The 22,865-nt window shown below is 38.7% G+C and overlaps 1 protein-coding gene across 3 annotated transcripts in view; it reads left to right on the plus strand.

Moving 5' to 3' along the window:
* GlnRS (Glutaminyl-tRNA synthetase) overlaps window positions 1-22,865 on the plus strand; it is a 238,513-nt gene that overhangs the window by 69,587 nt on the left and 146,061 nt on the right. For 2 of the 3 annotated variants that reach the window (XM_089596796.1, XM_089596797.1), the window contains exon 3: window positions 11,952-12,142. In XM_089596796.1, the coding sequence (XP_089452922.1) occupies window positions 11,952-12,142 (191 nt within the window). The remainder of the gene's footprint in view (window positions 1-11,951; window positions 12,143-22,865) is intronic. The other variant, XM_089596798.1, reaches the window with a different exon arrangement.

The raw sequence follows: 22,865 nt of genomic DNA on the forward strand, positions 1-22,865 counted from the left end.
CCCGGGAAGTACCCGAGGAAGTGCCCGGGAAGTACCCGCCAAGTGCCCGTGAAGTACCCGGGAAGTACCCGCCAAGTGCCCGGGAAGTACCCGAGGAAGTGCCCGGGAAGTACCCGCCAAGTGCCCGGGAAGTACCCGCCAAGTAACCGGGAAGTACCCGATGAAGTACCCGCCAAGTGCCCGGGAAGTACCCGAGGAAGTACCCGCCAAGTGCCCGGGAAGTACCCGAGGAAGTACCCGCCAAGTACCTGGGAAGTGCCCGAGAAAGTGCCCGCCAAGTGCCCGGGAAGTACCCGCCAAGTAACCGGGAAGTACCCGAGGAAGTACCCGCCAAGTGCCCGGGAAGTACCCGAGGAAGTGCCCGGGAAGTACCCGAGGAAGTACCCGCCAAGTGCCCGGGAAGTACCCGAGGAAGTACCCGCCAAGTACCTGGGAAGAGCCCGAGAAAGTGCCCGCCAAGTCCCCGCCAAGTGCCCGGGAAGTACCCGCCAAGTGCCCCGGAAGTCCCCGCCTAGTACAATACAGTCGGGTACTTCCCGGGTACTTGGCGGGCACTTCCTCGGGTACTTCCCGGGCACTTCCTCGGGTACTTCCCGTGCTCTTCCCGGGTACTTGGCGGGTACTTCCCGGGCACTTCCTCGGGTACTTCCCGGTTACTTGGCGGGTACTTCCCGGGCACTTGGCGGGTACTTCCCGAGCACTTCCTCGGGTACTTCCCGGGCACTTGGCGGGCACTTGGCGGGTACTTCCCGGGCACTTGGCGGGTACTTTCCGGGCACTTCCTCGGGTACTTCCCGGGCACTTGGCGGGTACTTCCCGGGTACTTCACGGGCACTTGGCGGGTACTTCCCGGGCACTTCCTTGGGTACTTCCCGGGTACTTGGCGGGGACTTGGCGGGCACTTCGTCGGGCACTTGCTGGGTACTTCCCGGGTACTTGATTATTGCAATTTATGAATGGACTCGTTCTAAATCGTGTACAGACGACATACCCGGGAACGTAAGCAAGACATACCTAACAACAATATTTTTGACAAAGAGCTCGACTATTTTTGCAAAAATACTATCGTGTAGAGTCGACAAATCCCTACTGATATGGTATTTTACTTTCATTCGAGGTAACATTACTTAAGTATAAAATTTAAAGATGTTTTTGTCCAACATGAGAGTGAGAAAGACAGTAAGCGCGTGATGGATAAACAACTGACAACATAAGGAGCAGACAATATTTACCTTAAGGTAAAAATTTTTACATTCAACCTTCAAGTTACCAGCAGTAGCTGACGCTCTTGCGTGCGCACATGGATATAGTTCTCACTGCTTACCGACTGAGCTCCAATAACAATGTGGCAACGTCGCGAGTTTATGCGGGCGTGCTATAGCTTTCCAACCCCATTTAGGGGTAGTTTGGAACGTATTTTCAATCGGCTCCCATTTAAAAGCTATTTGCCCTAAAAAATTAATTCCAACGGGGTTCGCGTCAGAAAAAATCGCTCTACACGCGGTTCTCGGGAAATGCCACCGTTACAGATCATGCTGTATATATATATATATATATATATATATATATATATATATATATATATATATATATAATAAACACTAAGCGCGAACGTACGAGCCACGCGACTACTGCACAGGTGGATGAAAATTAAGCAGTGTATGTATGTATATATGTACTCGGGGGGTGGGGGGTGAAAACTTCTCGAGGCAAGCTCGCTCGGCGCACAGCCGAGTGGAAAAAGTTTACCTCGACTCGCGAAACTCTCGAGCGGCAACTGATGTGCTGCGTGTACACGCGCATCGCGTGCACTTTTGTTTCTCGATCCTCGTAATTGATGCGAGAGAGTTCGAGGGCTCGCTGGCCCGTCCAAGAGGGAGAGAGAGAGAGAGAGACCAAGTTTCATGCCCTTTTTTCACGAGCCAAGGATGTAAGGGGTAATTTGGCGCGCTTGTAAGCCGATCGAGGCAAAGTGGGGTTCAAATAAAGATTTCGGGCGTGACTGTGCGCGAATGTCCGAAGGACTTCTATTGGACTCTACGAAGATTTATGGCTGGCTCTTTTTTTTTCTCCGCCGAGTTTTTCATTGTTGACCTAAAGAGAGAGAGAGATGGGAGGGACGGAGAAAAAGGGAGCAAGAGGATAAATCAGTCGATGGCATGACTGATCGAAAACAAAATTAACCGGACCAAGCGCTGACTATGACGCTTTTGTGGGTTATATGTGTATATATATATATATATGTATGGTTGCAAAGTGAAGGAGTACCTGCATCAGTCGGCAATTTGCGAGACAAAGTATTTTGTTCCGCCAACCGCGCGATGATGGGCTCTGCACCCTCTCCTACATACGTGTATACACGTATACCGCATTGTAATCCAGCCCATCGCCTTTAATCGGGGATCGTCGTTGGTTGGTAAACTAAACGCATTTTCTCGTCCGATAAAACCGAGATAAAACGGCATTTACCTTGAGCTCCTCCTCGTAGGTACTATTATACGCCTGCAATTTTACTTACCACGCACATACAAGTGCCAGCCATGTAATTTGGTTAAGATTGATGACGTAGCTGTTCCGTGTACAGCTTACATCCTCCTCGCAATCTATAGCTTGAAGGAGGAAATTCAGGAGAATGGCTCAGAAGATCTTTAATAAACTGTTATACGCAGCCACGGGTGATATAATTAATGGTTCTCATTGTCACGCTGATTAATCTCATTACGGCAAAGCGTCGCGATTAATTGTCCGCGATGATGAATGGGTGTATTAAAAATTCATAAAAATACGTTGTACGTATACGTCCCATCGTGTTTCGCGGATATTCGTTGAATTTTAAACGAACCCTGTCTCAGTTTTCAGCCACGCCGACAAGGTATATTAATGCGACCTTAAAAGCTCCGGGAGCTGCTGTATTCGATTTGTCAAGGGAAAATGTGTTTTAAAAGTATCCCGTATCATGACAAAGTTTTCTCGGCAGTGAATAACCTGATAAAAAAAAAAAAAAAAAGAAAATCATAAGAAGATAAGTTTGAAAACATTTTTTTCTCTTTTGCAAGTACACAGCGATATCGATGTTCGAGCTTGCGAGAGGTCCTTGAGTCTCGGTCTTATCAAATTGATTGCAAAAAATGTGTCACCGATCGTTTGCAAATATTCATCAAGTGGACTTCCGTACCGTGGCTCTCTGGCCGTCGAATTTTTCCGTAAAAGCTTACTTATACTACACGTACTCCGGGGTCCTTTCAAAATCTTACCTAATTCTCGTCCCCTCCGCTTTTCCTCCGTTTATTTGCGTGGGATTGTTTACCGTACGCGCGCCCCTCCAACACCCATGCGCGTGTGGGCCTCCACGTGTGTAAAGTAAATTTGCACGAGAAGATTACTGTACCAGCTTGTAGTGCCAGCCCTCAATGTAGGTATTTGTCTTTGCTCTCCGATTAATCTCTTATCACATTTTTTCTTTTTTTTCCACCCCATTTTGCGGCAAAATCATTTGGACTTTTTTAATTAGATTTTCATAAAGGAAACTCGCACTGTTGTACGGTTGTATGTGCACTGCGCCTTAACACGAACTTGAGTCTAGATGAATGGCTCGAGTATTCGAAAGCCTTGGATGGCCGTTATTCATTTTTTAAGAAATTCCGTGTTTACTCGCCGCACAATTGTATTTTAATACCATCGCTGAGTCGGTCTTGTAGCGGAAGGACGTGAAATATAACGGGGTTTTACCTGCACGGGGCTATCTTTTCACCCAAGATTTCATATTTCCGTCGTGTGAAATACTTAAAGCTCTCGAGTGCAGCACCGGCGTCGCGAAAATGAAAATATGTACATATACGTACGGACGTTTTTGTGCATTGCAAAATGAAAGGATTTTTCATCGACCCGTGAAATTCATTCTCACGCTCTGTTTATTTTTGTTTAATGCGAAAGTGCGGAAGTTCAAAGCAATCATTAAAATGCGCACATGGCGTGCGTGTTATATATATATATTGCGTGGAACAACTAAAATCATATGAAAAAAAAACTCTGTTTAATGAATAATGAATGTGAAAAATTTCATTTGAATAGTATCTATAAAATCCTCCATAACTCCGAACAACAATGATAATTTTTTGAGCTCAGGAGTACCGGTATACTTCCCTTAGCAATTACAGAACACACGCGAATATGCAGTTGTAATTTGTCTAAGCCGGATTAAGGTTTCCTCGCTCGCGTCGATAATTCTCATCTGCAAAATGTGCTCCATCCGCGTGACTGATCGTTTATTTTATTTTATTTTTTTTCCGATCCTCACCGTCTCGAAAAGTAATTTTCCGCATGGTCTGTCTAGTCGACGAAAATTTCACGTTGGTCCTCCAGCTAACATACATATTACAGCTATAAACCGAAAAAAAACCAGAGAAAGAAAGTCCGTTCTCTCTTTTGACCTGGTTTTCCTTTTTCGGTGGCGCGTATGCATATACGTATAGATGATAAAAAAATACATGTGTAGGTTCGGCGCAGGCGATTTCGCCCTGTCGCTTCTGTCAAAAATGATTTTTCCAATTCAGCGGAGAGAGGCAGCTTGCAAACAAAGCTTGATTTACAGGGGCCCCGACAGGGGGTTCATTTAGGGCGTGGTATACATATAGGGCACAAACTTCTCTTTCGATAGTCGTCAGCTACAGTGTAGCACGAGGTGTATTAAGCTCGACATCGGATTTTCCGGGCTTAATTAATCCTCGAACAAGCAGCCGTTGTCGAGAGAGAGAGAGAGAGGGAAGGAGAGGTACTTTAGACTAAATTTAGTTGTCGATTATTGGTCGAAAATTTTTTTAATTTTTTTATCTGTACCGTGGAAGGGTGTTTTTTGCATCTCTACGTGAGGGTTTTAAATATTAGACTATATCAATAAAAATTACCCGAATCTATAAATAGTATAATGTTTTTTTGAATTTTTCATGAAATATGAGTACAATGTACGTAATGTAAACATATACGTCTCACGTTTCTTTTCTATAGGTTTCGCAAACTTTTAAAATTATGTAGATACTACATGCACAAGCAGATAGCAGATAAATTTGTATTCTCAACCCCATAATGTATGATGTACGTCCAATTTTTTAAAAGATATGTTTCCTTGAAAAATCACTCAAAAAAGGACCAATCGGTTAAAGCTATTGTGAATTTTTTAAGTATTAGGCACTGGATGTATTTACCCACAACTTAAAAAATAAAATATACAACTATATGTCTGTCACGTGTATTTCTAGCTTATCCTTTTTTTTATGTCAAGAAAATCGATGTACAAGTAGAAGTCGACAATGTTCGCAGTTGAGAAATCCATTTTATTGGATCTGAAAATCACATTTTTTAAAGTGAATTCTCATCATACCTGATATTTTTATGGGTATTTTTGACATTTTGAAAAGGTTCGAAAAAACAAGTATCATCCTAGCGTGACGTATTGTATCTACACACATTTACCAAAGCACACAGACGCACAAAGGTTTACAGGATGTAACAAATATCAGAAACAATACTTTTAAGTGCATCTCCATCAATCAAACTACTCTCATTCACTCTATAAAGGAAAAAAAAAAAAAAAAAAAAAAAAAAAAACAATCCATTTACATCACTTTGACAGAGGCAGAAAAAATACAGTATTCTTTGTCAAAGGGATTTGTTCCCATATTTTTTTTCTCTTTTACGTATACATCCGCAGCATTTTTTTATTTTTGTTTATATTAGAAAAAGCATTTACCATTTGCAAAAGGGTACGAACACAAGGCTCGGCTTATCCGTGGGCAAACAAGAGATTTAATTGTGTGAAAAATTTCGTTCCTGAATCTCAGCACTCAGGTGTTAGTTTGATTAAAGTTTGAAAAATGTTTCTCTTAGCCTTATCAAAATCTCCCAAAAATTTTCAGTGTATTTTTCAAGGCGTATACCTTTGTGTTGCGCTAGATAACGGAAATAAAAAGGAATATTTGATAAGAGCTCTCTTTTTACAATTTGTGATGATCAACAAAATAGTTCGTCTGTAAAAAAAATGGATACTTTTATAAAATTCTGAAAGCTCACTTTTTTTATAAGATTGTGTGCAGAGCTTTTTATGTATATGAATCAAGTTACTAAGCATTATAATGAACAATTCAAACGTACAGTATCGATGATAGTGTAAAATATTTGTTTAACTTTCTTACAGCAGCAATTAAAAGTATAAGTGCGTATGCGTTTTCATGCTTACACAGCATTACTTACTGTATTGTAGTAAAATGCACTTTGTACTTGTAATATTTATTATTTAGATCTATGGAACTTAATATATTTAATTTAGTCACACAGAATAAGTACTATTGCCACTGTTCTCGGCCATCTATAGACCGTTGCTAGCATCAACTACGTTAAAGCTCAAGCTTTTCTCCTCGAACGTAAAGCTCAGGTGACGTTAGCGCAAAATCCCTACCGTACCGACGATCGGTAAAACCCTGAACCTCTCCTCTAGCTCACATTTATCCGCAGTCAGCACTTTCTATTCGTTGTATCAGACTGAGAAACCCTCCGCTGCGCTTGCGTTGTCGAATTTCCGCGTAAAACTTGCAAGCTCTTGCGTAAAGTTGCGGGTGTGGAAAATTATTTTCTGAATATGCCAAAAATGAAGTAAACGTTCGATATGAAAGGCATTATAGAGCACACGATACGAACCAGTGTTGAAAAAAAAAATGAATGAGCTTGATTTACAAACGACCGCGTTGAAGCGCAGGAAGTGCTGAAAAGGGCCAAAAACGAGAAGGGAAGGAAGAAAAATGAGAACTTCTCGATCGTCATTTTCTCCCGACACTTTTGGCCGTCTGAGCTTGAATTGAAAATAAAGAGCCAACGGCATGACCGTAAAAGTGTAGCGGATATTATGGAAGAGAAACGGAGGAAAGAGATCTCGCGGGTGAGTATCGGCGTAACGAGAAATACCATGTGGCTCTTTGTCGTTTGAAAAAAAAAAAAAAAAAAAATTGGACCTGCTCATCATTCTTTTTTTGTCCCACCTCCCTTTCACCTCTTGTTTTGCGCTCTTGTAAATCTGCTTCGCGAAATGCTCAAATGCTGCGGTACTCGAGCTCTTTGATGGCCAACGTTGGCTTTTGCTCTCTTTTTCCCTACGTTGCAGTTTTGCGTCCCTTTGTCCGCTCTCCCGTGTCTATGCACCTGGAATATTTTATATCAAACGCGTCGTACTGGAAAATTCCGGGTGGCTTTGATAAAAAAAGGCCCTTTTTCGTGTATAGCTAAGGTCCATGTCTGCTTTCCACGGAGCTGACATAGTAGTTTCTCTAAAGATACAGTTTTACATACAATTATAAAATTTGACCATCTATGATTTCTGTTGTGACGAGTTTTTCTTTTGGATCGATAAGAAATGTCGTAAATCCAATTAAAAGCTCTACTCTCGACCACTTTTTTCTATGGCTGTGTTACATTATTCAATTATCCCATCTCGTTGAGTCCCATGTGTATGTACCTGTCATTATCTATTTGACGACAATGTACACTGTCATGGAAATAAATTACTCAAGCCCTAATTGGAAGGAAATAAACTTTTCGACATGACACAGACTAAAACCCGCATTACAACCATTCAATATTACCATTGTTGGTATTTGAGTTGATTTTGATGAAATAGATTTAGTTTTAGCAATTAAAGTGCAACCACACGATTAAACTTATTATTTATAAAAAATCATCATTGTTTCATGGCTTAACAAATAGTCATATACACCAATTACGATACAGATTAGAGCTGCTTGTTTTGGCTAAGTCCATTAAAAAAAAAAAAAAAAAAAAAAAAAATTAATACAAACAGATGAGACAATCGTTAAATATATCAAAATACTTGTCAAGTTTATCAACTCAATGCTACTTGCTCAGGCTGGCTGGGAGTTGCCACTCTCTCTCAGTCCCACCCTCGGAGACCACCCTGGCGTTGTGTAGAGTAAGTGTGAAAGTGGTGTATGTGTGTAGTGTATGTATATGTTAGTACATCACAGTCAACGCAGCGAGACATGCGCCAGGCATACAATCCCACGACCGGCGCTGACAACCCGCCAAAACGAGCTGGCGTATAAAGGCACTTAAAGTACCACCATGTAGCCTCCTCAGTGGTAGTAAGCGTAGATTAGTCAGTCCACCACATCTTTTTTTAATGAGGCGTGCAGCCAAATCAGATGCGGTTACCCAGACGTACCTGAGCCTCATCGTCTGGCTTTATCCGCTGTCAAGCGCTAGGCAGGGTACTAGTCCTCGAGACCACGAGTCCTTTTTAGGACTCGAGAAGATCAGCACTTCTCGCAAATGGTGGCAAGTTAGCTTGTTAATGCTGTAACGCGTGATGGTCTCCCTGGTGGCTCCATCCTGAAGTAATGCTAACATGGTTCCGGGGTGGATCAAAAGCCACGTGGCATGGGGGGGGGGTTGAGTGGGTATTGATGGTTCTAATTTAAAAAATCCACCTAGTCCTACACAACCGCTGTCCCTGCGGTGTGCCTCAATGAATTTCCCCTCCCTCCACAAAAAAAAAACTACTACTAGTACTACTACTACTGTTACTACTACAACTCCTACTACCACTACCACTACCACTGCTTTTACCACTACTACTACTACTTCCACTGCTACTACCCCTACTACTACTTACCCCAGGCGGTGACCTCTCTGAGGGAATCCGCTGGCAGTTCCGATCAGGTGAAAGCCCGGGTGACTGACGCAGGCCCCACCGATTCTGGGGGGGGGGGGGCACAAAGACGTGTCTCATGGCCAACAGGGACTGCTAAATGTTCCATGGCCCTTTCTAACGGACAAAGGACGAAGTGGAAGCCTGTCGAGCATAGGCACTAACGACACCGAGGACAGCAACGTGTCAGTATTTAGCAACCAGACAAGGGAGGAGCTTGCCTCTTTAGAAGAAGATAGTGCTAAGCTCATAGTTAAGCGACAGCAATTGGCTGATAAAGTCCAATCAGCAACGAAAGATATTACAGAGACGCTACAAATGATTAACGATAAGTACGGCAACACAGTGAACGCTGTTAAGAATGGGCTAAAAGCCGCGCTTGAACACCTTTAAAAGGCAGAGGTGCTGAGAAAAGGCTTTCTTTATAAAAAAGAAGTGTATGCAAACGCTTTGAAGTCGTCATTTGAATCCCTGCAGTGGAGGGAACAAAGGCGAGATAATTTTCGACGGTATGTACAGAAAAAAACCCTGAACACTGCCCTAAAACAAATAAAACGAAGGAAAAGAAACAGGAGCCCATCGGACAGCCCTGAGAAACGCCAGCATACTATGTCTTCAAAGAAAAAGAAAACAGGTAGTGGCAAACAAGAAGAAATTTCACTGAATGACGAAACAAGCCAGAAGAAAAAAGTGGATGCGACAACAACAGTAGTAGTAAAGATGGCCGAAGGGCAGACCTTTGCAAAGGTGTTAAGGACGATAAAGGTGAACTTTGACCCTGATAAGGCTAATGTGGCAGTCCAAAGTGTTGTCACTACAAAAAAAGGAGAAATACTTATTAAGGCTAAAGGGAAAGAGAATGTTATTGCATTCCCTTAGCAAATTGAAAAGTTGGTAGCTGGACAGGGTATTGTCAAAATGAGCCAGAAAAAAGTAACACTAGAGGTTTGAGACCTGGATGCTACTGTAGAGAAATATGAGGTGAAAGAGGCTTTCGCTAAAACTTTTGAACTTAAAAACCAGGAGCCAGAAGTAGCTCTCTTAAAACCAAATGCCAGAGGACAAAGGCTGGCGTTGATAAAGGTGGACGAAACAACTACCAGACAAGCAGAAGAGGAAGGCAGGTCACGATTAGGCTCTGTAAGCTGCCGAATTCGAAGAAGAATTGAAGTAACAAGATGTTACAAATACCTGGAATATGGACACGTCTCAGGCAACTGTAAAGAAGAATACAGATCCAAGCTTTACTTCCGGTGTGGAAGCTCAAACCATCGGAAGAAAGAGTGTCCAGGCCCAGCACGGTGCTTTATTTGCCCAACAACGGACAACAAGCACCAAACACGGATAAAGGACGAAGAGCAAGCCTTTCGAGCATAGGCAGTAAAGTGTCTGTTCTTAGCAACCAGACCCAGGAGGACCTCGCCTGTTTGGAAAGCAATGGTGCTGAGCTAATAGCGAAACGACAGCAAGAGATTGATAAAGTTCATTCAGCAATAAGAGAGATTAAGTACACGCTTGGAGCTACAAACGTAAAGTATGTGAACACGGCAAACGTCGTTAAGGAAGGCCTCAAAGCTGCTCTGAAACACCTGAAAGCTGCTAAGGTTATCAGGAATGTCTTCTCTTTTAAACAAGAAATGTTGATGAAGAGTTGGAAGCAGTGCTTTGAATCTCTGCAGCACGGGGAACATAGGAGAGATGATTTCTGACAGCTAATCTAGAAAAGAACCCTGAACACTGCTCTTAAGGAAATGTAGCGAGTTAAGAGGAACGGGAGCCTGTTAGACAGCCCTGAGAAACGCCAACTAGCTCTGCTCTCTAAGAAGAAGAGAACAAGCAGAGGTCAACAAGAAACGGTTCTGCCGAGTAACAAAAAAGGCCAGATAAAGAGAGTAGATGCGACGACAAAAGTATTGGTGAAGGTCGCTGAAGGGCAGACTTTTGTCAATATGCTCAAGTCAATGAAGGCGAATTTTGACCCGGACGAGGCTGATGTAGCGGTCCAAAGTGTTGTCACTACCAAAAAAGGAGACATGCTAATAAAAGCTAAAGGGGTTAAGGATGCACTTGCATTTTTGCAGCTATTTAAAAAGTTGGTAGCTGTATAAAGAGCGATGGTAATAGGCAGTTAAAATGTGACACTCGAGGTTCGAGACCTGGATGTTACGGTTAATGAAAAAGAGGTTGAGGAAGCTTTTCTGAAAACTTTTGAACAACAGAGCTCGGAGATCAGAGTGACGCTTCTTAAACCTAATACCAGAGGACAGAGAATGGCGCTTATTACGGCAGATGAACCCACAGCAAGACAAGTGGAAAACGTAGGTAGACTGAGAGTCGGCTTCCTAAGCTGCCAAATCCAAAGAAGAGTCGCAGTTACAAGATGTTACAAATGCCTGGGGTATGGACATGTTTCAGGCGACTGCAAAGAAGGACATAGGTCCAAGCTTTACTTCCGGTGTTGACGCTGCAACCATCGCAAGAAAGAGTATCCAGGCCCAGCACGGTGTTTCCTCTGTCCAACGACAGAAAACAAGCATGAAGCCGTCAGTGGAAGCTGCCTTATATTTAGAAGAGTGCTAGAAGAGGCCAGGAAAAAGGCACCATATGGGCGCATCTAAGGCAAGAAAGGCCTTTAGTAGGAGGTTAGGCTTACGCGGACGCATGATGCTCTGAGTACATATACTTATCAGCCAGGGAAAGCATCACGCATTTAGTGGCGCTTGCAAAGAATGCAGCCTACGAAGGAGAGCTAAATACGGGTGCCAGTCCTCCGGGACCCCGAGCCCTTTTCAGGACTTTAGAGAATTAGCACCTCTAGCAATTGGTGGCAAGCTTGCTCGCTCATGCTGTGAGATACGATGTTCTCCCTGGTGGCTCCACCCTGAAGTTATGCTAACGCGGTTCGGGGGTAGAACAAATCCATGCGGCATGAGGGGTTTGAAAGGGTATGGGTGGTCTAAAATAAATCCACTGAGTCCCACACTACCGCTGTCCCTGTGGCGTGCCTCAATGCATTTCCCCTCTCTCCACAAAAAAAACTACCACTACTACTACTTTTCTGAAGATCTTGTTTATTTTGTTAATAATGTTTTTATAAACTTGAAAGTCATCCGCATGCTTTAAATCTTTTATTTCAGCAACGAATTAAATATTTTTTGTATCTTTTGTATATAAACGAAGTATCCATCCAAACAATTGCTATGATTTATTTTTAATATTCTTGGTTTTATTTTCCGTATAGGCATCATTTCAATAAAAGTCTTTTAATAAAAGAAGTAAAAAATTCATTAAAGTTTGCTGATGGGAAAGCAATTAAGAATGAAATCGATATTCAACTGCTGGACCTATCCGTACCAAAGAAAGAGACTAATGCTGTATTGTTACCAAGATTTGAAATATTGGATGAATTAAACCATGCAGATTTATTTTACGGTAATGTATGAATTTGTATATTTCAGTTATTTTCATTATAACAGCAGAAATAACAAATAGTATTACATAGACTAATCCCAATTGTGTTGTACTATTGTAATTAATGCTTCAGGTATATACCGTTTACCAACATGTCCCTTGCAGAACTGTATAAGTCTATAATAATAGATCAAATTTACGTATTTAACATTAAATATACTGCTTGGTTATCTTACCTTTTTTTTATCACTACGAGTTTTAAATACATGTATACAATATTTTTTATTTACTTGGTTGAGATGTATACATATATATATTTCTGGTCAAAAGATAAACTAAAGAAATTTTGGTTTTCTAGTACACTTTTTATTCGCACATTATTTTTGATTTTTAACTATATAAGAACGTTATTTATATCCATCGTTTTTTTTTTATTCATCATCGCCCTCTAAGGGGCTCAAACATGGCTATTTTGATACTATAAAGTGTATTTGGCCGTACGTTGGTTAATTAACGGTAGGTGTGAAACGGTAGAAAAATCGGTAGGTTTTTAATGAAGCTCAAATTTCCTCCAGAAAAAAACCTCATTTATTAATAAAAATTTTCGTTCTGCCATTGGGATTTAAACTCTGGCATTCAAGATCTGTAGGCAGACACGCTACCGACAGAGCCATCATGAAAAAGAAACATAAGATTTTCCGTTAGAAAAAAAATGAAATTGTATAGATTTGTTAAAATGTTGAAATATAAAAAATTGATTGATCTTACAGGGTGTACATATTTTTTTTCATATGATAAATAATACATGCATGAATATAAACCTTATCGCGCATATGAGACGTTTTACGTCGTCTATTCTAGGGTGCTGTGCGAGCGCCGAAACATCTATTTTTTAGCTCACCGTCAGAACACTAAATCTAACTCATTCAAATTTTAAAAAACACATAACTGATTTTTCTCTTCTTCTGATTTTTAATACGATTATTAGTTTTATAAAAAGTGAGTTTCTAACCTACAAAAAACACAAAACGTGTTATAACTAAAAGACGACATTTTTAATATTTTTTTCATAGTCTAGATCGAAAGACAAATTTTTTCTACATCTGAATAGCTATTTTCTGGCAAGACTTTCTTTTATTTTTGAGAGAAAAACGGCGATGAACGTTAGGTACTGCTCCGCGCGTCGGTGTGGACGACGCTGCCGTACTAATGAATTCAGATAGTAATCGAGAACGAAATTTATTTTTTTCCTTCCGTTCCTTCTTTTTTCCTTTTTTAATATTGTTGTATAAATCTTGTAAAGTTTGATGAACAGTTTCTAAGGCTTTTATTAAGATCATTAAAGCCTTACAATATAAATAAATAAATCGAATTCTTGCAGTTTTTTATTTTTGAATTGTATTTCAGAAAATATACTTTAGGTATTTTCTTACTTCAACTCTAAAGTTTTAAACAACAAATTTCTTATTTCTACCTAGATAATTAATCAAAATAATTTCATACTCAAGCTTTGATGTTTACTATTGTTTCATCATTCTTCTACTGTAAATAATATGATTTATACTATTATTTGTTTCTCCACTTTTTTTTAAAGGTATGAGCGAAGTGTAGCAGTAACATGTATTGTTTTATGACTCAAAAACCATGTTATTACTCAAAAAGTCTGAGGAAAAAAAAATTTTCATATCTATTGACCATTTTAGAATTTTCTTTACAATTTACTTAAATTATTTTTTAAAATTAAAAAAGTACGCAAGTAATTCTTGCAATGAAATATTCTCGTAACAGTGACTGCTCCATCAATTATTATAAAAATTTGAAAATAGTGCTCTAATAAACCTATGTTAAAAACAGTTTCCTCCGAATTTTTAAACAAAATTTTTTTATGTATTTGTTAATCTTTGTTCCTTTCTCGATGTCATCTTTGCTATCTTCTTGTTTTGTTGTGAAAAACGTGTTACGGAGAAATATTTATATATTTAATGTTTTTTGTAGAACTTTTAACTTTCTTCAATTTCAACAAAGCTGTTGAAGAAATTTTCCACTTATTTATAGAATCTTCTAATTTTCTTATGTTAAAAATAATTCTTGGTGTGTTTTAATAATGAATTGGTTAACGAAGAACTCTAAAAGTAATACCACATGTTAAAATTTCTTATATTATGTGATGTCTCTAGAGCATGTTACGTCGAAGGTAGCGTAACAGTAAATTTCATATTTATGCATAAGTTTTTGCTCATTAGCCTGATGACTTGATAGGAAGGTTGGAGACTGAGCACTAAGGTGGTAACAGGGTTGATAGTTGTAAAGAAAGTTAGCCTACTACTCGGACATCGGCATTTGCCCTTATAGCACGCAACCAGCCATTTATTTTGGAGTTGTAGGTTGTTTTCTTTTTAAATTAAGCTAATCGTTTGGCCACCATCTTTTTCACAAGTGACATATAACATAGCTTTGAAGATTAATTTCTTAAAAATGAAGCTAGTTGCTTAGCTGTCATTATTTATACTAACTGGTACACATCGTAGCGTTAATGATTGATTTTTTTTAGGTAGAAGCTAGTAGCTTGGCCGTCGGCATTTATATTTACTGGCACAGAATGTAGTGTTAAATATTAATTATTTCTTTAGTTAATTTATTTATCTTTTTACCACCTGCCTGTCGATCAACATCCAGATTCAATGTCACGCAATAGTTTTATGCAAAAAGTTATAGGGGCCGCTTAAAATTTAACTTCAAGCATAAATGTTTCTTACCTTTATTTTTATGAATGGAAAGAGATACAAAAGTGACTTTTGAGGCAAGATTCGGATGACCAGATTTAATTTGAATTGAAGGCGAATCAACCGCATTCTTCAGCTCGTGTATATGCACCAACCAAGTGCATCAAGTCGTGTGTCTAATCTGGCTACGACTGTAGGTGTACACCTAAGCTGGCTTGAAGAGACGTACATACGATTTTAGGATTAATTTTCATCATCTGACAAGGACGGGGAATGATTTTCTACATCTTTTTCGTCTTCTATAACATATTTTTTTTTTGTTCTTAGAGATATATGCTTACTTGCTGAGGTATATCATATGGCTTCAATGATGGTCTCAGCGTTCGCTCGTCTGCAATGTCAATGTAGTAAAAAGTGAGTCGCTTTAGAGTTTGCGCAATTTTTCGGCTTGATGGCCTTTCATATTGTGAGAGTGCTAAGAAAAAAAAGCACGGAAATGCAACACGCCCTTGTCAAACTTCATTGAGCAAACGTTGACCAAACGTATGAATAAAAATATCCTGGCTTGAGCGTCAGCTTACTTAACTACGTCACCTTTTTTACAAATAGCTAAGACAGAGAAGTAAAAGATAGAAAATTAATGTTCAATTTTACCGGACAATATTTTAATAAAATTGTTAACATAAGGAGTGGAAAAGAGGTAGACCAGTTCTTGCGTCTTCATCTGACTCATTTCATATTATCTTCATTTTACGTCTCTCTTTATACGTAAGTCGCGGTGTGCTAGCTCTGATGCTTGGCGCATATATATAAGGGTGGTCGTTGAAAATTAAATTGTTTCAGGCGCCCAAAAAAACTGTCCTTTTGACGAAAAACTACGGGAAAACTTTCTTTTTTGAAAAAAAAAAAGTAGCAACATGTGCAGCCGGCCAATTAAAGTTTATTTTTCGACAAAATTGCAGTTTTTGTCAGTATATTCTGAAGATTCAAATTTTAATCAAAAATGGTAAAAACGTGCTTGTAGGATATTAAATTCTCTACATAATAGTGTCTTTTGATTTTTAATGAAGTTAATATTGATCCGAGTAATCTCATTAATTAATTCATAACCGCTTTTTAATCATCATTTTGAAGACTAAAAAATTTATTTTTCCTAAGTTATGAAAAATAAAATATATTATATTAACTTTATTAAAAATCGAAAGACACTATTATGTAGAGAATTTAATATCCTACAAGCACGTTTTCATCATTTTTGATTAAAATTTGAATCTTCAGAATATATTGAAAAAAACTGCAATTTTATCGAAAAATAAACTACTTTTCGTCAAAAAGAAAGTTTTTTTTTGGGCGTCAAAAAATTTAATTTTCAACGACCACCCTAATATATATATATATATATATATATATATTGTAACGATGTACCTGGAAAGTTTAGCACACGCACACCACTAACCCGAGTACAATGCTACGGGTACAGCTGTGCGGCTTCGGCCTCTTTGATGCGACCATCGTAGCCCGACGCCGCCACCTAAAGTTCCCTGCACAGCAGTTTTTAATAAAACTTATTAATCAATCAAGTAGCCAACACTTAGTGAGCCAGTAAATTCCTACCAACGAGCCACTAACAATCCCCCATCAGGGAGCCACTACTAATTTCCCCCGAAGCCACTACTCGCGACCCGGAGTCACTACCAACTATGCTCGAGAAGGGCATGAAGTGCACCTCGTGACCCGAGTTTCCTTTACTGTAAAGTAAACTAGCCACGAGTTCTCCGCCCCTACCAGCCACTAGCCCGATATGAGGGACTCGTAGCGTCCTCCTCACTGTTTCGCGTACCTTGCACAGACTACCACCACTGATTAGGTATCAACAGTACTCACCCTGATGCTTGCGATTCCCCGGTCTTTTGGGTCCCCTGTTGCCTGGCGTCGGCTCCGGCCCAGGTGCTCCTTCAACCTTTTTAGCCACCCGATCGCAACCAGCCAGCCAAGACCCTATTATTCTCTTCCTGGACACAAGATCCTAGGAAGGAAACCCAGAAAATCGCGAGCCACACAAGACTTTACAATATCCTTCTCTTTGATCACGTAGAGCTAAGGGAATTTCAACAATTACTCAAAGAGACTCAAATTTCACTACTACTCAGCCCAGCTACTTCCACCTGCTTAATAACTCGGATCAGTCCCTACCATCAATCCCTTGATCGATCGCCCACCGTCGATCAACGATTGCTGATTGGCTAATCATGCCCTAGCGCCCTCTTTTATTTATTCAATCCTTCATCAACACTCACAGACACGCGCACATAAACTTGAGGATTTACCACGGCCATACCTCTGCGTGCGTGTGCTTGACTTTGCGACTTCGTCGTAATATATATATATATATATTGTTTAGGTTGATATGAAACCGCGGAATTGAAAAGAGTAAAAAAAAAAGAGGAAGAGAAAAGAAAAAAAGATACGTCATGCACAATCTCTTATTAATAAGTCCAATTGTATACATACGTATTGGTGAGATATGCAAGCTACTGAATTGCGAAAAACTGCACTAAAAGAATAGTAGAACGCCCTCTATCATTCAGACGTTGTGGCTGAGCTACCACATACGTTGGGACAAGAGACGACCCAAAGTGGAAATCCAGGTGCTCCAGTCTTGCGGGACAAGAAATGTGTGATAAGTATGGTACATTGACGTATATTGACGAGTACACTAGATGTACCCACAGTAGCTGGCGTGCCGAGCACAATATCTTATAATGTATAGTCGACGTGCATATGTATAATTAACGTGCATTTGTGCTTACGAATGTATATAGAGATGTGTATTATTGCATAGATCTATGTACATGTATATTATTGTATGCGTTCGTACGTATGCATGTTTATGAATCGTGTCGCTTCGAAATATATATTAAAAATTGTACATTTTGTTTTAAGGTTGATCAATTTATTCGAGGAGTACATATTCTTAATTATAATTTGCCACTTATTACGTTATAGTAAATGTTACTGGTAGCTGACATTTATTTTAATTTACAATCTAGTTTTACATAAATTAAATATTATAAAAACAAATAATAAAAACTTATTTTTCACGATAGTTAGTTCAAATAAAAATTTTTGTCTTACAGTTTAAAGAAACAATTTTTTTAAATCCAGTGGTCGTGGACATACTGTACCACAAACTGAAATGGACCATGCACTAGATACCTGGACAACTGCTGCACTGTGTAGATAGTACTGTTGCTGTATTATGGTGGTCCACCTAGTGTTCAAAGTAGATCACCAGCTGTCCTATTTCCTGTGTTGGTAGACGTACATTATATTAATACTCTATCCGACCGTGCGAAGACAAAGGGCGTTCCACTATTCTCTCAGTCTAGTTCTTTTGTTCTTTTATGATTAAAGTTGTTTGAGTAGTTAGGGCGCTGGAAATTGTAGCATAACTAATGATTGGAGAAAATGGAGTAGTTTCTTGATTCCCAATGATTCCTGTCCTGGTGATACGGGAGCGTATATAATTTGTGAATAGTATAGGATTTTTTTTTTGCATTCACAGCTCTTTATCGTTTGAATTTTTTGTTGAAATTTTGCCTTTTCTTGTTCAAACAACTTGATTTGATGACTGACCATGCATATCACGAGCTAAGTCGTTGATAAGAAAATTTTGGTCCATCGGGAACATAAGGCGATCTCTTAGTTTTTTTAGGTGGCGGGTGGTATAAATGCCACTATTCACCCAATCGGTTGGTTCAACATGTAGCCTGTAGCCTGTGTAGTAGATTTCAAAGCTAAGTGTGCTTTCACTTCTATTAGAAAACCTGATACTAGGTACCATTTATTATTTATTTTATATGGTTGTGGAAAAATATGGTCACGTATAATTTTTGTACAATGTCTTTTAATATATGTATTTTAAACGTGAGGAACACCGTCGTTCTATTGTCGTTTACTTGGAGTTCAGCATATCAGTCTTCAGTTCTTGCTAATGCTACTTATATTGGAGCACACTCAATGATATATATGGCCTCCCTCGTAACTGTGGCCATGTATCTAGGTTCGTTCATAACATTGTAAGCAAACTGATCTTAGGTCTTATCAACTTTTGCTAGAGCGTTTTGCAGCGCAGTACGGTCCATTCCACAACGCTACATCAAAGTATCTTTATATGAAGATTTGCAATCAGGTATATTAAGCTAGCTGGCGAAAACCTCATGCCACACTAGGCATCAGGTCTATAATTTGTCGCTAATTTGTTGCTAATTTGTTACGTCAAAACCGATTTTGTTGCTCATTTCCCTTTTTGAATAGCGATGAAAACGTTAGCTTGAAATCAAGCTAGCTGTCCACACGTGCGTATCTCTGACTAGGAGATAGATGGCTCCACTAGATTTGCGCAACAGTTTGTCGCTAATTTTTTGCTAAAAGGTCAGCCTATTGCCAATTTTTTTGCCGATTATGTAATGACGGAGAACGCGATTTCGGCCGATGGGCATATCAAGCTAGCTGGCCACACGTGCGTATCTCCGACTAACTCACACTATTTTTCGGAATGCAGCATATTTTGATACGTTCCACATTGTAACATAAACAAATATAGAGACTAATTTCTAAACATTACATTAATCTCTCCTAGTATTGGTAAGTGACGAATAAAATAGTTATTAATACTTATATAGTAACCAAATTAATCGAGTGAGAAATTTTCCGCAGCTTGGCATGCCGAGCTTGTTGCACTACTTACGATGTACTGTATTCAGACTGAGTATGGGGGAAGAGGCCAATAAGGTTACGTGGGATTTTTTATTTATCATGATGATATTAATAAAAGCCTCAGTGTGAAGAAAGAGGCCGATGGGGATAATGGAAATTAGTTATTTATCCCGATAGTAATAATAGCCTCAGTATGAAGAAAGAGATCGATTGGGTTATGTGGGATTATTAATCCACCACGATTTTATGGATCAAAGCCTCAGTATGAAGAAAGAGGCCGATTGGGTAATGTGGTATTATTTTTTTACTTCGATGTTATTATTAAAAGCCTCAGTATAAAAAAAGAGGCCTAATGGGTTATGCAGGATTATTTATCCACCCCGATAGTGTTAATCAATGCCTTACGGACTGAGTTCATTTGGATTTATAAATATGCAATGTTTATGAGTCAACTAGATTTTCGCGTTTCTGCCCATATAGTCAATTTAAATTTTGAGCGCTTAAATTCTATTACTTACGAAATCGCTGGCCGCTAGTGGATATTTTTTCTCTCTCTAAAGATCAGTTTGCACTAGCACCGATGCCACCGCCTCCTGCTACTTATGAAAACTTAAAACTCGTTCGTATGAATCTTTGTGTCAGTTTACAACGAGCGGTTTTTGAGACCTGGACTGACCGTCCTGGCTTCTCCTCATCTCCTCCTCAATTCACATAGTTATTTGCTGGTTTTCACGTGGTTTTTGATCCAATTATTTCCAAGAAAGCTCCCTACGCTCCCCCTGAGCTCCCCCTTCACCTCCCCCCGTAAAATACATATATTTATAGAGTATTTTACCCTCTGAAATTTTAAAAATTTATATAATTTATGTCTTTACAACATATGTCTGTTAAGACGTGAGGATATTTTAAACGTTTGTTTACATTCTTTACAATGAAATAATCTTTCGTCACTATGTCCTTTTTTATGCCTTACTAAATTTTTTCCTTTCGTAAAAGCAATTCCACAAACTTTACAAACGTTCTTTAATTCGCTATAATTAAATTCATAAATTCTCAATATTTCAGGTGTTCAAAATTTTATGTTGCAGAAGTTGCAAGGGTATAAATTATCATTGCTGAAAAATATGATTTCTTATCATTACAAATTATACATATTATTAATTTGATTGTTATCATTTTTCTTACTTTAATTTATCTGTAATTAAGGTTTAAATAACTTAAAGTATTTTCTGTCAGGACAGGAGTGAATAATTGCAGTAACAAATTTTTACTATGACACAATATCTCAGGTTGTTAACGATTACTAACCTAAAAGACATAAAATTTTGTGTATATTTTTGACTCGTAACCAAATATGGTAGTGATGTCAAAATTTTTATAAGATTTTTGTATTTTTTATTAAGAATTATAAAAAAAAGCTCTTACTTAAAATAGACAAGTTACATATTTTTGGGTTACTGAAAAACTTCTTTCCCAACAATGTTTTTACACCTCGATAAGGCATCATATATTGACCGTGAAAGAGTAAAGGTTTTTTAATATACCATCCTATGAAATCAAAACTCTGTCCTTGTGATTTGTTGATAGTCATAGAAAATACTTATATTAAGGGAAACTGTTTTCTATATAATACAAAATGTAATGACGATGAGGTGCTGGTATGCAATGTAATTCTAGGAATATATACATATATATATATATATATATTAGTTTTCAACCAATTAGGTCCAGATCCAACGGACTCAGTACAGTGATCAATACAAACAAAATTGTAACATTACCTTAATCCTAAGATTTTTTACCTTTACATAATTTACATAGTTTACATAATCTCCATACTTTACACACTTTACATAAATTATTTAAATCATAGTCCCAATTTTTATTTACTAATTTTACAATCTTTTCACTTCTTATACAATAACTTTCAATAATCCATTTATCTTACTTGCTACTACATACATATGAATATTCATTCAGCGCTTATTACAGTTTCGGCCCTTTTTTTTTCTCATAAATTACTTAATCTACCCCATAATTTTGCAATTTCACACGAGCTAACCTTTTTTAACATTTTTTGTACATCTAGCTCTCCGTTCATTAGGTTACATACCTTGTTTTCCTCTACAATTCTACATTCTTTCATTAAATGTTCCAAACTCCCTTCCTTAAATTTACACAATTCGCATAGCCTTTCATCATTTTCTAACCAATACCTATTTCCCCCATCCAGATTCCCACATCTGGCTTTTGCCACATGACTTATACAAATCCCCCTGATTTGCTTGCTTTAATACTCCTTCCTTCCAATCCCTATAATATCCTTATACCTAGGGTTGTACTTTGAGTTTTTAATTTTTGCTTCCGTTACTTGATTGCTCATATCACTCATACCCTCTCCTATCCTATCCTCTACTAATATGTCTTGACTTCTCTATATCTCTACTAATTTTTCACTATACCCTAGATTATTTGGAAATTTATTCCTTTCCTTTTTTAACATCCCTCCTGTCTCATTTTCATACGCTTCCTTACAGTTTCGTGAGCCTGTCCTCCCCCTGCTTGTACATTTTTTCATTAAACCTTGTTGCAACTTTTCCAAAGTGTACGCATAGCTTTTCTAAACCTGTCTCTTTCAATACGATGTATCTAGGCGACAAAAATCCAACCTTAAAACCCAACGATAATAGTCCATTTGAATTCTTTCCAACACTTTCCACTCTCTCCATCCAAAGATTTCAGCCCCGTAACTTATTGTACTCCTAACCAGATAATTGAACAACATCCGCCTCCTCATAAAATCTTCCTTACACAACCTCTTCCCTAATCCCCACACTTTCCTGGCCGCAATAGCTCCCTTCCTTTTTAAGCCATTTATGTGATCAGAATAGTCCCCTTTTTTATTAAATGTGAATCCTAAATGCTTAAAGCTTTTAACCTCCTCTATTGTCCCCTCTTTAAATATCCATCCTTCCTTATTTACTTTTTCCTTGCTGTTAAAAGCCATTACCTTTGATTTCTCAAAACTTATACATAAATCTCTTTCCTTGCTAAATTTCCTTAACGTATCTATCATATCCACTAGAGCTTCTTTGTTCAAGGCCAACAACACTGTGTCATCTGCGTATGCTAGCGACCACACCCTTACTTTATTAATCAAAATTCCGCCTACGTTCCTTTCTTTTAATTCATTTTCTAACTCGGCAATGTATATGCAAAATAGAGCCAGCTTAACAGACATCCCTGTTTTAAACCTTTTGAAGTCCAATATTCATCCGAAAGCCTCTCGTTACCCCGAATCC

Source organism: Copidosoma floridanum, unplaced genomic scaffold, assembly GCF_036245765.1.
Source record: "Copidosoma floridanum isolate Cflo_tuat_1 unplaced genomic scaffold, Cflo_Japanese_pri ptg000030l, whole genome shotgun sequence".
NCBI lineage: Eukaryota > Metazoa > Arthropoda > Insecta > Hymenoptera > Encyrtidae > Copidosoma > Copidosoma floridanum.